This window comes from Mercenaria mercenaria, chromosome 14 (assembly GCF_021730395.1).
Source record: "Mercenaria mercenaria strain notata chromosome 14, MADL_Memer_1, whole genome shotgun sequence".
NCBI lineage: Eukaryota > Metazoa > Mollusca > Bivalvia > Venerida > Veneridae > Mercenaria > Mercenaria mercenaria.
The window spans coordinates 4,448,708-4,466,163 of NC_069374.1; the positions used below are offsets into that span (position 1 = coordinate 4,448,708).

A 17,456-nucleotide genomic window follows, 5' to 3' on the forward strand; every position below is an offset into this window, starting at 1 on the left:
AGATTTAGTGGAAGAAATATACTCACGCACTGTGTACAGTGATAGCTTTTCCATCTACAACCAGTTTTCCACCCTCTGCTTTTACCTCACCCTTGAACCTGCCATGAGTGGAGTCATACTTGAACATGTACACCTGGAAATTTTAAACGAGTACTGGGTATGTATGTAAAATAATTATGTGTACTGCTATCTGCATTTATGTGAGTATTTTGTCCACATAAATATATATATATATAGTATAGAGAATTTATACGAACTAAATCACCACCACAATATACCAGACCAATTACGGCAAAGCGCCTAGCAGTACAAACGAACACTACATGCCACAGCAAGTCCACTAACCCAATAAGATTAGTTTCGATGCTGCTTTATATACGAGCCCGAATTGTACTACACATTCGTACTGGTTCAACATTTGCATATATATACGCAAATCTCTGTTTTCATGTCTCACAAATCAGTAGTGACATTTTAGTCTTTTTAACTGATGGGACCAGAGAAGCTATATTTTTTCTCTCTGAAAGTGAACTGGATCTCAATGATACACTGAATATATAGAGATAGTTTGCATTAAGGGATATAATTATATTCAGAACAGTTGACTTTCCCATACGTGACATCCGCTAGGATACAAGTTCGCATTATAAATTATTATATAGTATAGAGAATTTATACGAACTAAATCACCACCACAATATACCAGACCAATTACGGCAAAGCGCCTAGCAGTACAAACGAACACTACATGCCACAGCAAGTCCACTAACCCAATAAGATTAGTTTCGATGCTGCTTTATATACGAGCCCGAATTGTACTACACATTCGTACTTTTTTTGTAAATTTGGGGAAGGGTACCAGGTCCCTTTTGGAGGGGAAATTTACGTCGCGAAATCATTGTTTGGAGGAATATATTTGCTGAAAAGTTGTTAAAATCAGGACTGAAAATCAAAACTAATTTCATTTTTTTTTTGCATGGGGAATTTTTGGCCAAGGTGGGGAAAAAAGTATACTTTTTAGATTGGGGAATGGGGCCGAATTTCGGCCCTAAAATCAGCATAAAAAAAGGCCTGTACATACAAGTATTCACATCCACAAATGACCTTTCACCTTTTCTTAAAGTTGGTAAATGATAAACTAAGTAGCATCATAATACTGTCTCAAGAATTGTGTAAAATCATTGTCTTCTTGCTTACAGGGAGGAACCCCCTCTAAAAAAAGTTGCATTGAAGAAACAGAGACTGAATCTCAGAAGAGGAAGTTTAGGTTATAACATAATATCTTGATTATGTAATATGAAATTTATAGGCAGAAATACTCTGTCGAAACTTCTTTCATTCCTCCACTTCTCCCTAAATTCTGTGGAGGGAGATGTCACTTCTCCCTAAATTTAGACCTAGGATAATCCCTGCACTATATGCAACCCCACCTAACATTACTAATGGTGGCAGCATAAAAAGAGAAAGAATACTAAATACCATGTATTCAAGACTAATGAAGGGATCGTTGATGGACACAACAGTTACACCTCCCTTCTCCACGGCTGCTCTAAATACCAAACGACCAATACGGCCGAACCTGAAATGATAATAAAAAACAAAAACAAATTAAAACAAATAATAAATTTTTAAAATAAAAACCATGCATATGTAAAAAACAAATCCTCACTTACATGTAATTCCTTTCTTTAACTGACTTCAAAAGTTCAAAGATTTGAAACAACTGAAAATAGCACAGAAAACTCTTACAATTCTTTTACTTTGACTTATTTCCCCCAAAGAATTAAAATAATATATACCATGACTGGGCAATTCATGAAAACAAGAGGGCCAAGATGGCCCTAGGTTGCTTACCTGTGTAACACACCATAACAGTGTAACATGTTTTACCTAGTGATTTCATGGAGACAAATATTCTGACCAATTTTCATTAAGATTGGACCAAACAAGAGCTGTCACTAATGGTGACAAATGCCCCCGCAGCACCTTGACCTTTGACCTGGTGACCTTGACCTTTGATCTGGTGACCCCAAAGTCAGTAGGGGTGGTGTACTCAATAAGTACTATCAGCATGTGAAGTTTGAAGGTCCTGGGTAAGTGGTTCATGAGTAAAGTGCCGTCATGCAAAAAGTTAACGTTGGCCCCTGTGACCGTGACCTTTGACCTGGTGACCCCAAAGTCAGTAGGGGTCGTGTACTCATTAAGTACTATCAGCACGTGAAGTTTAAAGGTCCTGGGTGAAGTGGTTCGCGAGTAAAGTGCCTTCATGCTAAAAGTTAACGTTGGCCACCTTGACCTTTGATCTGGTGACACCAAGGTCAGTAGGGGTGGTGTTCTCAATAATTACTATCAGCATGTGAAGTTTGAAGGTCCTGGGTGCAGTGGTTTGCGAGTAAAGTGCCTTCATGCAAAAAGTTAACATTGTGACGAACGAACGAACTAACTAACGAACTAACGAATGAATGGACGGACAGTTGAAAACTAATATGCCTCCCTTCGGGTGCATAAAAACATGGCCTCTTGAGTGTAAACAATCATTTTCTTTGATTTGACATAGTTACCTAGTTTTTTACCCCACATGACCCAGATTCAAACTTGTCCAAAATTTCAGGGAAACAAACATTCTGACTAAGTTTCGGGAAGATTGGAGCAAAAAAGTGGCCTCTAGGGTATATACAAGCTTTTCTTATGATTTGACCTAGTGACCTAGTTTTTGACCCCATGTGACCGAGATTTGAAATCGTCCAAGACTTCATGATAACAAATATTTTGACCAAATTTTATGAAGACAATAAAAAATGTGCCCCCTAGGGTGTAAACAAGCTTATTTTTTCATTTGACCTGGCGACCTAGTTTTTGACCCCACATGACCCAGATAAAAATTCATGTTATATTTCATGCAAACAAACATTCTGACGAAGTTTCATGCACATCAAATGAACAAGTGTGTTAACAAACTTTTTCTTTGATTTTACTGGGTGACCTAGTTTTTGACCCCATATGGCCCAGTTTCAAACTTGGCCTAGGAATCATCAAGATAAGCATTCTGACAGTTTCATGAAGATAGGGTCATAAATGTGGCCTCAACAGTGTTAACAAGCTTTTCCTTTGATTTGACCTGATGACCTAGTTTCTGAACCCATATGAACCAGTTTCAAACTTGGCCTAGAAATCATATTCAGACCAAGTTTCATGAAGATTGGATCATAAATGTGGCCTCTAGGTTGTTAACAAGCTTTTCCTTTGATTTGACCTGATGACCTAGTTTCTGGACCGACATTCATGACCTAGTTTCGATCCAGGCCTGGAGATCTTAGAGATAATCATTCTGTATCAAATCAAAGCCTAAATAAAACCTCTATATGGCTGAAAGGGCCAAAATAGAAAATTTTGCTGCTTTCAAGGGCAGTAACTCTAGATGCCATGAAGGAATCTAGTCAGTTTTCGAAAGGAACTGAGATCTTATTGTGACTTAAGTTGTGTGTAAGTGTGGTTAAAATAAAAAATAAAATGTCACTTCTATCGTGTTCACACAGTAAATTTTTTGGCTCTTTCAGAGGTCAATCAGGGGCCGTAACTCCAGAACTTATGATTTGGTCTGGCAGATTCATCATGGAATCCAAGATTTATTGTTGTTGAAGATACTTTGCAAGTTTGTATCAAATCAAACAGTAAATGAAGTCTATATATGGCTGCATAAGCCCAAATAGCAAATTCTGGCCCTTTAAGGGGCCATAACTCTGCAACCCATGATGGGATCTGGCCAGTTTTTGAAAGGTACCAATATATTATGCCAATACAAATTGTGTGCAAGTTTGATTATTGTCTATTGCAAAATGTTGTCTCTATCATGTTCACAAGCCAAAAATAGCAATGATGTGATCTGGCCAGTTTTCGAAAGGAATTAAGAATTTGATTAAAGTTGATCACAAAATGTGGTCTCTATCGTGTTCACAAGCCAAAAACAGCAAACTTTGGCTCTTTAAGGGGCCATAACTCTTGAACCCATGATGGGATCTGGCCAGTTTTCGAAAGGAACTGAGATATTATGCAAGTTGTGTGCAAGTTTTATTAAAGTTGATCACAAAATGTGGTCTCTATCATGTTCACAAGCAAAAAAATAGCAAATTTTAGCCCTTTAAGGGGTCATAACTCTGGAACCCATGATGGGATTTGGCCAGTTTTCGAAAGGAACCAAGATATTATGCCTATACAAGTTGTGTGAAGTTTGGTAAAAATCAAATACAAAATGTGGTCTCTAACGTGTTCACAAGGAAATTGTGGACGGACGACAGACTACGGACGATCACAAAAGCTCACCATGTCACAGACACTACGTGACAGGTGAGCTAAAAACTAAAACTGAGACTTTAAAACTTTTTAGAACTGTAATGTGAACAACATAAAATATACTCAGTGTCACTGAAAAGTTACCACCCTAATGGCCCTTACATTTTAACAAGAGCTGTCCGTAAGACAGCCAAGCTCGACTATTTGAAATATTGTCCCAGAGGCAGGAAAATATTACCTAAAAAGGTTAAATATCAAAAGAGTTTTAAGTTCAAAAGGGGGAATAATTTGACCAAAATGCATATCAGTTATGGGACTTGCTGCTATCAACTAGTTTTATAACCCCTAAGGCACATGTGAAGTTTCAATTCAATATCTGCATTAATAGTTTTGGAGATAGAAACTCGCATGTAAAACTTTAACCAGAATTTTTCAAAGTCCAAAAGGGGGCATAATTTGCCCAAAATACATGCCAGAGTTATGGAACTTGATCCAGTGAGGTTAGTAATTGATCTAGAAAAAGAAAAAATAAGTTTCAAATCTATATGCCTTTTAATGCATGTACTTGCACGCAAAACTTTAACCAGAATTTGCTACGTCCAAAAGGGGACATAATTTGGCCAAAATGAAGGTCTGAGTTATGGGACTTGCTGCTATCAACTAGTTTTATAACCCCGAAGACACATGTGAAGTTTCAAATCAATATCTGCATTAGTTTTGGAGATAATAACTTGCATGTAAAACTTTAACCAAAATTTTCTAAGTCTAAAAGGGGGCATAATTTCCTCAAAAAACATGTCAGAGTTATGGAACTTGACCCAGTGAGGTTTGTAATTGACCTAGAAAAAGAAAAAATATGTTTCAAATCTATATGCCTTTTAGAAATAGCTGTATGTACTTGCACGCAAAACTTTAACCAGAATTTTCTAAGTCCAAAAGTGGGCATAACTTGGCCAAAATGAAGGTCAGAGTTATGGGACTTGCTGCTATCAACTAGTTTTATAACCCCGAAGACACATGTGAAGTTTCAAATCAATATCTGCATTAGTTTTGGAGATAATATCTTGCATGTAAAACTTTAACCCAAATTTTCTAAGTCTAAAAGGGGGCATAATTTGCTCAAAATACATGTCAGAGTTATGGGTCTTGACCCAGTGAGGTTGGTAATTGATCTAGAAAAAGAAAAAATAAGTTTCAAATCTATATGCCTTTTAGAAATAGCTGTATATACTTGCACGCAAAACTTTAACCAGAATTTTCTATGTCCAAAAGGGGGCATAATTTGGCCAAAATGAAAGTCAGAGTTATGGGACTTGCTGCTATCAACTAGTTTTATAACCCCGAAGACACATGTGAAGTTTCAAATCAATATCTGCATTAGTTTTGGAGATAGTAACTTGCATGTAAAACTTTAACCCAAATTTTCTAAGTCCAAAAGGGGGCATAATTTGCTCAAAATACATGTCAGAGTTATGGGACTTGACCCAGAGAGGTTGGTAATTGACCTAGAAAAAGAAAAAATATGTTTCAAATCTATATGCCTTTAATTGATGGCTGTATGTACTTGCATGCAAAAACTTAACCAAGGTGTGACGCCGACGCCAGGGTGAGTAGAATAGCTAGACTATTCTTCGAATAGTCGAGCTAAAAATCGCACTGGACTGTGTCAGGGCTCTCCCTAAAGTTTGATGTAGTCAGTGATGAAAGAAAAGTAGCCAGCGGAACCTGAGGGGGGGCTCCCACCCCCACCGGAAAAGTTTGAAATTGAATGTTTAAAATGGTGCAATCTGGTGTATGTTTGGGTATTTTTTCTTTGCTTTGTCTACCTATATTTTTTTATATAAAAAAGACATAAAAACATAATAATTACTCTTAAAAATGTATTTGTGACATCACATAAAAAGTCAGGGTCATACCCTCACTCTAAACCAGAGTCATTATATATCGTCAAAAAATCTGTCAAAAACGGTTCAGCATCACAGTCTTTATTCACAGCCTTGGCACATAGGTCGATTATATATATCTAGGCCATGAGCCATATACACTTAAATTTATTACAGTGATAATGTATTCTGCGAAAAAAAAATGCCAAAAAAGTAATTCTGATTTTTTCCCCTGTAACAATGAGCCATTAGAAAGGCGATCATGAGCATTTTGACCTGTAGATCTACTGCTTCCAGGTCCGTATTTTTTGTTTCAAAAATATTTCTTTATCAATGATTGGCCATCTTTTGGGCAAGTGAGTAATCTTTCAGAAAAATCTTACTTCAAAGCCCAGATGCAAACCGTTTACGCACAGCATGCGAGCAACGGCGTACGAAACATTTTTCACAGTGCATCGTGCCAGTTAAAGTAACGCTACAAGCGATCAACATCATCAGGCAATTGGCATGGTTTCATGTCGTGAAATTGCACGTCGTATGTGCTGTTCTCACCAGACAGTCATGAAATGGGTAAAGAGACATGATCAGACAGGGTCTATGAGTAATAGACCGCATACAGGCCATGACGTCGATATTGTATGAACAAGTAAAGAGGTATATATATTAAGTGGTAACTTTTCAATGACGCCAAGTATAAAAAAAAATTCATTTCAGACTATGTAAGCACTCACCCATTGATTCCTACTTTAATATCGCCCATTTTTTCAGATCTGAAAAATAGAAACAGTATGTTACACAAATTTACAATAAATGTATGCACCAGATTCAGACCATTTAACATGTCCAGTAAATTTCAAGGAATAATATCAGACATGACAAAAGACACCATTTATACAAAAAGAAGCCATCAAGAGATAGCACACATCTATTTGATGCTTGACAGTGATATTGGGCATTTCAAAGCCTTTTCTTGGGCATTTCAAAGCCTTTTCTTCTCAGTAAAGATACCTCTGGTAAACAAAGGCATTCACAATGCAAACAAGAGCACAGCCTTGCGGGTGCAGATGCTCATCTAATTTTTTTGCCTCTGTATAATAGACTTTCTAAGTCCAAAAGGGGCCATAATTCTTGCAAAAATCAATGTATAGTTATGGTACCGTACTTGCTGTGCAGAGTCAGCTTGTAATGGCAAATAACTGCTCAAAGTTTCAAAGCAATAGCTTTGACCACTGACCCAAACGCAAAACTTAACCAAGTAATCTGATATTTTCTAAGTCCAAAAGGGGCCATAATTCTTGCAAAAAGCAAGATGGAGTTATGCTTCTTGCTGTATAGAGTCAGCTTTTGACAGTGAACAAGTGTTGCAAGTTTTAAAGCAATACCTCGGATAGTTTAGGAGAAAAGCTGACTTGAACACAACACTTAAACAAGAAATCTGCAGAGTCAGCTTTTAATGAGTTTTAAAGCAATAGGTTTGACTGCTAAGGAGAAAAGTTGACCTAAATGCAAAACTTAACCAAGAAAGGGGCCATAATTCTTGCAAATATCAGGATGTAGTTATGTTTCTTGTACAGAGTCCGCTATTGATGGTGAAAAGTGTTGCAAGCTTTAAAGCAATAGCTTTGACAGTTTAGCAGAAAAGCTTCGACATACACATAAAAGTTAACCAGGCATGCTGACGCTGATCAAGCAATAATAACTCATCATTTTCTTTCTTCAAAAAATCAAATGAGCAACAAACTAATTTTTTTTTTTTGTTTGATTTAACGTCGCACCGACACATGATAGGTCATATGGCGACTTTCCAGCTTTTTAATGGTGGAAGTCCCCAGGTGCCCCTCTGTGCATCATTTCATCACGAGCGGGCACCTGGGTAGAACCACCGACCTTCCGTAAGCCAGCTGGATGGCTTCCTCACATGAAGAATTCAACGCCCCGAGTGAGGCTTGAACCAACATCGATGAGGGGCAAGTGATTTGAAGTCAGCGACCTTAACCACTCAGCCACGGAGGGGACATCTATAAAATGCTAGTGTTACTTGCAAAACAATGAAGGTTAATCTAGAAGTAATATCATTGGAGCTATGAAAACTTGTATATATATGGAGAGGACTTCAATAAGCCTACTGGCTTCCAGTCCAATCCAGAATTTATGTATGTAAATAATTATTTAAAATGTACATATTGGGAAATAATAATATGTTTAAACCAAAACTTGTATAGTGAAAAGAACGCAACAAAAATTCCTACCCAAACCTTTGGTCTATTTACTACACCTGCTGAACATTTCATAGATCGTTCAAATGCTTGTTTACTTAGAAGTAAGTCAAGTCCAAATCCCATTGGCAAATAGTACATGTTTTTCCCAATTTCAAAGGTAAAACTTCCAAAGTTACCCTTGTTTTTTTTTACAGAGACTGCAACTGATAAATGTAAGACAGTAACACAGTTTGTACTTTCTGTACTGATGGTGCTTTTCAGTAATCATTTTGTAACAGAAAGCTGTTCAGGTAAAATAGACAGTGATAGAAGACATGAATGAATAATTCAGACATTTATATGTTGGCATCAGCTACCAAGAATTGCTGGAAAAACAATTATCCTCCACTAATGCTGCAAAAATCATATTAAGATTAATCAAGTATAACGTTCATTACTGTTGTTATCTGCAGGATTTTCCTTGACATACATATTTCTGAGTTTTAGCACACTAATCTATATTCCCAAATGACCCTCAAAATAATTCTGTCATTAATGATGCAAATTAACTACCAACAATTTACATTTATTTCTCTTTCCTTTTCTTTCCTCCTTTCCATTTTTTTAGCCCGCCAGATGAGCTCAGTAGGGAAAGCGTTGGTCTATGGATAAAGGGTCGGGAGTTCAATCCCCGGGGCGGGGCATATGTTCTCCGTGACGATTTGATAAAAGACATTGTGTCTGAAACCATTTGTCCTCAACCTCTGATTCATGTGAGGATGTTGGCAGTTACCTGAGGGGAACAGGTTTGTACTGGTACAGAATCCAGGAACACTGGTTAGGTTAACTGCCCGCCACTACATGACTGAAATACTGTTGAAAAATGGCGTTAAACCCAAAACAAACAAACAAATCCTTTCTATTTCTAAGGCCAGAAGAGTAACCATAAAATTTTAAGCACCATTATTACAAAATCTTGATTTTTAAGGTGATAGATACTAAACATGAAACCTGTCTGCCCCTTACTAAGATCTATCCTTATGTAAGGTTTGACGACTATACAGGCATTAGTTAAGAACAAACAGAGAAAATTAGAAGCTTGTAAGGAACTAAGCAGCACTAATTACAATATCTACCACCTGAGACCTTAACCTTTCGCATAGCCGACACTATACTATCAGATGCATGCCCATATAAAGACCATTTTCCTTAAGTGAAGTTTGGTGATAAAAGGCTAATACACGTTGTTTTAAAAATGGCCGGAAAAAAACCTTAAGTGACTGCCCAAACGGACAAGAGCATTTTTCCGAAATTTAAATCCCGTAGTTTTCACAATAACCACAAATCCGAAATGAAGATCCTAAATACAGGCTTTCGTATATTTACGCATGAATCACTGACGCCACAACATTTTGTGTTTTCCGCATTTTTATCTGCACTGACGCTTATCAAATAATTAAATACTACTGCTTGCAAGCATTTTCGTGTATTCAGCGTCATTGCATAACGATGAATCTAAAATACTTCGAGGGTGCTCAACCAAACAAAAAGCTAAAAGAAGTAGATACACAAGGTAATTAGAAACAATATGAGCAGAAATGAGAATGATCGTACAAAGCAATGTGGCAAACTGACCGACCTTGGCTGAAAAATAACGAGCAAGCCCAAACAATGTTTTCAGTTTGCTGTTACCCTTTACACTTCAAACACTACAAACAGATTTTTGTTGTTTTTATTTTCCTTTAAGAAATATAGCCTTTGTTTTCAGATGTTTAAAAAAATAAATTTTGTTGTTGTCGAACGATCTGGAGGCCAGTCCCTTTAACAAGAGATCAAAGAGTGATCTTGGCGCCCACCATTGGGCCATTTTTAAATGTTCCAAATTTCAAGACTAGCTCAAAGTCAAAATCAAGGTCAAAGTAAATTTCGGTACTATGCATGTGGTACAAATTTAAAAGCTGTAGCTTGAAAAATGTGAAAGTAGGTCACTGGATCAATTTCAAGGTTGAAGTTTATTTCGGAACACAAAATTATGCATGTGGTCCAAATTTGAAAGCTATAGCTTGAGAAATCTGAATGTAGGTACTAGGTCAATCTCAAGGTCAAAGTTCATTTCGGTACACAAAACTCTGCATGTGGTCTAAATTTGAAGCCTGCAGCTTGAGAAATGTAAAAGTAGGTCACTAGGTCAATCTCAAGGTTAAAGTTCATTTCGGTACACAAAACTATGTATGTGGTCCAAATTTGAAGGCTGTAGCTTTAGAAATGTGAAAATAGGTCAGTAGGTCAAAATCAAGGTCAAATTTCATTTCGGAACACAAAACTTTGCAAGTGGTCCAAATCTGAAGCCTGTACCTTCAAAAACGTGAAAGTAGGTCACTAGGTCAAAGTTTATTTCAGTACACAAACCTGTACATGTGGTTCAAATTTGAAGGCTGTAGCTAGAGAAATGTGGAAGTAGGTCACTAGGTCAAGAACAAGGTCAACTCATGTCAAGGTTCATCTAGCCACTCAAAACTATACATGTGGTCCAAATTTGATTGTTGCAGGTTATGTACAAGAAGATTTTTAAAGTTTTTCCCTTATATAAGTTTATATAAACCATGTGACCCCTGGGGCAGGGCCATATTTGACCCTAGGGGGATAATTTGAACAAATTTTGTAGAGGACCACTAGATTATATTATTATTATACCAGATTTATATAGCGCCCTTTTCATGATCAATTTCACGTTCAAAGGTGCTTTACAGTTCAAATGCAGCCGCACAGGGCGCATAATTCATCCTCTACTAGTACAGACACACAGCGATCTGACCAGAGGGACAGAGCGAGACAAAGCCCCCGTGACAGAGAGATCAGAAATCAGATACAGGCTGGTCTGGCTAACTTAGCCTAGCTTGTTGCGAATAGACAGCCTGGTTCTTTAACGTGCCCAGTGTATAGCACTGATACACGCAAGGATTACCTGGATTCCTGACCAGTACACCTCTAGTTGGGTGGGAAACACTGAGAAGCGTTTCTGAAAATTCCCGAGTAGCTGCCGGGGATCGAACCCACGACCTCAGGATTGGAAGGCCAGTGTGCAAACCACTGAGCTATCCATCCACCCATAGATGATGCTACTTACCAAATATCAAAGCCCTTTGCCCTGCGGTTTTGGAAAAGAAGATTTTCAAAGTTTTTCCCTATATCAATCTATTTAATTTATGAAAAATAAACAAAGGGCCATAACTCACTAAAAAATTCCTGAACCAGTCTGATTTTCAGGGGGACATAACTAGGGTACCATCTGACAAAGTCTGATCAAAATCCTCCCCCACCCCCCTCCCCGCAGTTGTTTCTGAGGAGATGTGGTAACGAGAAATTGTTAACGGATGGAAGGACGATGGACCACGGACGCAGAGTGATTTGAATGAATAGCCCACCATCTAATGATGGTGGGCTAAAAATGTCACACAAAGTAAAAATATATTCAAGTAAGTTGATTTATACATTGCATCTGTTTAAAGACAATAAAAAACACTAAATTAGATGCTGCGCTAAAAAAATGACATTTATCGAGAATAATTTTGGAAAAATTGCAAATTTTTGGTAATATTGCTCAATATTAGTTTATTAAAACACATTGTTTTAAATGCAGCATTCATTTTCTAGCACCTCAAATATGTTTCTTCTCATATTAAACAGCAAAAAATATGATGTATAAATGTAGACAACACGAATAATCACTGTTTTCTGTGTAAAAGACCATATTTACATACCCCACCACTTTTTATAATTACGAGAGAGCATAATTATCTTTGATATATTTTTGATCTTTGCCAAAAAATTTATGAAATTATTGCTCTCAACAATGATACATACACATACCTATAACATTTAAGTCTGACAAGAAATGCAATGTTCTATATAATCCAAAGGGTTGTACTTTGGGGTAATTTTACTAAATTTGGTGCCATTTCATTAATGTATTTTCTATTCGCAAAACGATTACAAAATTTCGCAATTGTACAAACATTCAAAATGACCTATCTCTGATGACCATTTCAACATATCAAACGGTCAGAAACACTGCAGGATGTCATAGTTCACTAATAAATGCACTTTTCTCTACCTACCCTCAAATTTTTCGCTAAATTTCACTTCAAGTTCAAAAGCTTCTGAAGCACACTTAGGAGGGTTGATAAAATTATGAAAACAATTTCAATGTTTTATGGAATCGCATGATTTTTTGACACATGATGTTCAATGTCCATTCTTTAAATAAAATATAAAAATAAGTACATGTTTAATAACAAGAGAAACAATGAAACAATGTTATATTCTTCTATTGTTTCTCTGTCTTGCCAACTTAAAATAAAATTTATCTTATTGTATCTTAACAACAGCACATGTTTTGCAGATTTGGCTAATTTTACATTAAATTACAGCAGTGGCTACGATTATGCAGGGTTTTTTTTTTTATTCTATAGCAACAGCCGAATATCGGCCTCGTCCCCCAGCCGAGGATTTCCCCCACAGCCAAGGAATTCCCTTACCGCAGTCCGAAATTCCCCTACGTCCGAAATTCCCCCTCCGAAATCGTAAACAAAGCAAGGGAGATTACTCCCAGCGATTTTTTTCTTTATGTAAGTAGTACCGAATATCGGACCCGTTCACAATTGCAGACGGTCTTTCACAGTTTTCAATGGGTGTGAAAACCTTTAGAAATAGTAGAAAAATGTTAGAAGAGCGTTCAGTGGACCCGAGGTTCCGGTTTTGACCCGCGAAAATCGATAAAAACTCGTATCTGACCCGCAGATAATAATGCCGTGTGCGTCTGCTTGTCTCGCGGTAATACTCTTTGATGCGTAACGAGTTCTAAAGCTCTGCCCCTTGTCAATCAAAATCCCAGTGAACTTCAATACAGTTTGTCGACACCAGCGTAAGTATGGCAGTAGGCGGAGCGTCGTATGTTAATTAGCTACGGATAGATGTCAGTCACGTCACGCGCCGACTGACAAGTGGTTATCATCAGTATGTAATAGTTGATTGATAAACAATGCAGCATCAGATTATCGTGTATTTTATCAAGCTTTTTAAATGTTTGCTTTCGTTTTTTCATATTTGTCACACGTTTTCGCGATCGTGATTTTCGGACAAGTACAATCGAAACAAGAGATCACAGAGTGATCTTGGCGCCCACCAATGTGCCATTTTTGAGTGTTCCAAATTTCAAGACTTACTGACTAGCTCAAGGTCAAATTACATTTCCGTACACAACACAAATCTATGCAAGTGGTCCAAATTTGAAGGCTGTAGCTTGAGAAATGTAAAAGTAGGTCACTAGGTCAAAATCAAGGTCAAATTTTATTTCAGAATACAAAACTATGCAAGTGGTCCAAATTTGAAGCCTGTACCTTCAAAAATGTGAAAGTAGGTCACTAGGTCAATGTCAAGGTCAAAGTTTTTTTCGGTACACAAAACTATGCATGTAGTCCAAATTTGAAGGCTGTAGCTTGAGAAATGTGAAAGTAGGTCACTAGGTCAAAATCAATGTCAAATTTCATTTTGAAACAGGAAACTATGCATATGGTCCAAATTTGATGCCTGTACCTTCAAAAATGTGAAAGTAGGTCACTAGGTCAAAATAAAGGTCAAAGTTTTTTCCAGTGCACAAAATTATGCATGTGGTCCAAATTTGAAGGCTGTAGCTACAGAAATGTGAAAGTAGGTCACTAGGTCAAAATCAAGGTCAACTCATGTCAAGGTTTATCTTGCCACTCAAAAATATACATGTGGTCCAAATTTGAATGTTGTAGTTACTGACAAGAACATTTTAAAAGCTTTTCCCTATATAAGTCTATATGAACCATGTGACCCCCGGGGCGGGGCCATATTTAACCCTAGGAGGATAATTTGAACAAATTTGGTAGAGAACCACTAGATGATGCTACATTACAAGTATCAAAGCCCTAGGCTTTGTGGTTTGGACAAGAAGATTTTCAAAGTTTTTCCCTATATAAGTCTATGTAAACCATATGACCCCCAGGGCGGGGCCATATTTGACCCTAGGGGTATAATTTGAACAATCTTAGTTGAAGACCACTAGATGATGTCACATACAAAATATCAAAGCCCTAGGCCCTGTGGTTTTGGACAAGAGGTTATTCAAAGTTTTTCCCTATATAAGTCTATATAAACCATGTGACCCCCAGGGCGGGGCCATATTTGACCCCGGAGAAATAATTTGAATCATCTTGGTAGAGGACCACTAGATGATGCTTCATACCAAATATCAAAGCCCTAGGCTCTGTGGTTTTGGACAAGAAGGTTTTCAAAGTTTTTCCCTATATAAATTTATATAAATTATAGAAATAAACAAAGGGCCATAACTCACTCATAAATTGTTGAACCAGTCTGATTTTCAGGGGGACACAACTAGGGTACCAATACATCATTCTGACAAAGTTTGGTCAAAATCCCCCCAGCAGTTTCTGAGGAGATGCGATAACGAGAAATTGTTAACGGACGGACGGACGGACGGACGGACCACGGACGCAGAGTGATTTTAATAGCCCACCATCATCATGATGGTGGGCTAATAAAAAGCCAACAAAAGTATGCATTTAATAATAATAGGATAACTCCCGCAAAAGCAACTCTTATTTTGAAGCATTTTTTGTGAATAAAAGCATGTGACCTTTAAATATTCAATGATTTCTTTCTTGTACATTTCATTGAGCATTTCAACTCTCCCCACCCACCTTGTTACAATGATAAGTGAACATTAGTGCAAGTTCATCTATTGCTAAGTGACAGTGTGTATAGTTGCTAAAACTTGCAGGAATATGTAATAAAAACATAGTTTAAAGTGTTTATTATGCATAATTGTAAATTCCCCCCAGAGTGAAAAAAATCCCCCAAAATTGCTCGTCTCGCGCTATTTTCTTCCCCCAATGACAGGCTGGGGCCCCTTCCCCCAGTCGTAAAAAAAAACCCCTGTTATGGTATGGTAATCCTAACCTCCGATTCTAGGATTACAGAAATTCCGTATTCCTAGACAACGGTAGGATTACAGAAGTATTTAATCATAGCCACTGCCTTAAATTACACAAACCAGTAGAGTAACTTTGGATAAATTCGACAGTCGTGTATATTCGACACCTTGAATTAATATCCGCGTGGAGAAACCAATAATGTCCTTGAATAGTTTTTCTTAGGTAATTTATACGAGTCATTTGAAATTGTTATTTGCATCACTATTATTTAGATTTTATCGGAGCAAAAATTGAAATGCTTAGCATTTAGTTTAGTTTTTCTTCTGTTATAAAATCCGTTGTATTAAATTATACAAACAACATAGCATTTGACACCACAGTTATAACAATATAAAAAATACAATTATTATTGTAGACATTATGAGTATTCTACAGTTTTAGTGACATAGTTATTCAATGATGGCTCATGAATATTTTTACAACTTACTTCTGTGGATAACATGTAGTGTGACAGTGTTAAAGATAAAAACTTTAAATATAATTATGTTTAAAATGAAAATGATTAAATACTGTACTAGTTAAATTTGAAATATATTGCAGAACCATGATCCTATAAACTTCAAGGAAATTCAGACCTCAGAGAAATACCTGACTTTACATGTATCTTCTCTAACCGAATTCTGCTTGACAATATAAAAACTATTAATTAAGGCTGACATTTTGCTCCTTTTGCAATGATATTAAAGACTGAGTGATGTTCTCCCACAAACACAGATTTTACTTTGAGCTTAAATTCAATTTTGAAATAACTGAAATCAGTTTACAGGTGAATTATCGTGTATATACAGTACAAAGTAAAGAACTTTGCTACTGTAAGAAGCACCACATTTGGTATTGCAGCTAAATGTAATTAATTACAATTTGCAAAGTAATTGTAATTTAATTAATTACATTGCTAAATTTCATGTAATTGTAATTTAATTGGACATTTCTCAATGTAATTGTAATTTAATTAATTACATTTTAAAGTAATTGACCCCAGGTATGACATCATGAAAACATCTTGATCACACACTGGCGCTCTTTCCTTTTCCGATACGCTCATCGGGTAACTTCGACAGTCAAATTCATTTTGAACGAAAACCGCAGTTATAGTTTTCTGTAAGAAAGGTCAGCGAAGCTAAGGTATGTAAAATTATTCTTACAATTGCATTTTGACTTTATTTATAATATACTGAATAGCATACAATAAGAACATATCATCGATCGTTATTTAAAACAATCATAGCCGAGTACTCCACATGTTTCGGTAACAAAAAACCCTTCTATCAGATTAAAATGTTGAGACAAATTCGTGCGAAGTGTTGCAGCTACTTTCCGTCAAAACTTGCCCCCGCCGTTCAGATGGTAGAAAATGGTACCATATGTCAAAAAAGAAGGCAGCAGCGAATAAATAAATAAACATCATCAATGAGGCTATATATTATATTGTTTCCCGAAACAATTAGCCGAACAATTAGCTGGCATTTTTATAAGCTACTGAACAATAGATTATTTTTTGTTTTACTTTTTATAGGAAAAATTAGAGCCTACTCGTCAGCATAAAACCATGTGTTATGTCTGTTGCGAAATTAGCTGTTTTTAATGTAGTTATACAAAAAATGATAGATGTTCAACTTGTATATTTTTTAAAACTGCATCATGGTGCAGAATTTGCCTGAAAGATGTCACACTTACACGATGACAACAATCAGAATAAAATCCATCATATTGACGATGTAGATGCAAACACTGGGCAGCGTTTTATACTGAAGACGCAGAAAAGGTCAACTTTCGTTTTCATGAAATGTTCGCACCGGTCATTCTGAATCGAAAATTGCTTGCCCACTTTTGTGCTTAAGGTGTCGAATATACTCGAAGTTACTCTACAACAATTGAAATGCCTTTTCAATGCATTTAACTGTTTAATGATGAAAATATAAAAATTAAAATGAACTAAGAATGTATAACATAAATCATCTCCACTTGTATCAATGTCTAACCTTTCACTGGTAAATCCTGGAAAAGAATGCAATTGACAATGTCATTTACACTGCAGTGTAACG

At 36.6% G+C, this 17,456-nt stretch overlaps 1 protein-coding gene across 1 annotated transcript in view; it reads right to left on the reverse strand.

The window, feature by feature from the left end:
- LOC123526183 (glyceraldehyde-3-phosphate dehydrogenase-like) overlaps positions 1–17,456 on the reverse strand; it is a 32,822-nt gene that overhangs the window by 14,909 nt on the left and 457 nt on the right. Inside the window, exons 2-4 of the mRNA XM_053522861.1 lie at positions 6,905–6,943; positions 1,480–1,579; positions 27–133 (exon numbers count right to left, since the gene is read on the reverse strand). Coding sequence (XP_053378836.1) covers positions 27–133; positions 1,480–1,579; positions 6,905–6,933 — 236 coding nt within the window. The 5' untranslated portion in view covers positions 6,934–6,943. The remainder of the gene's footprint in view (positions 1–26; positions 134–1,479; positions 1,580–6,904; positions 6,944–17,456) is intronic.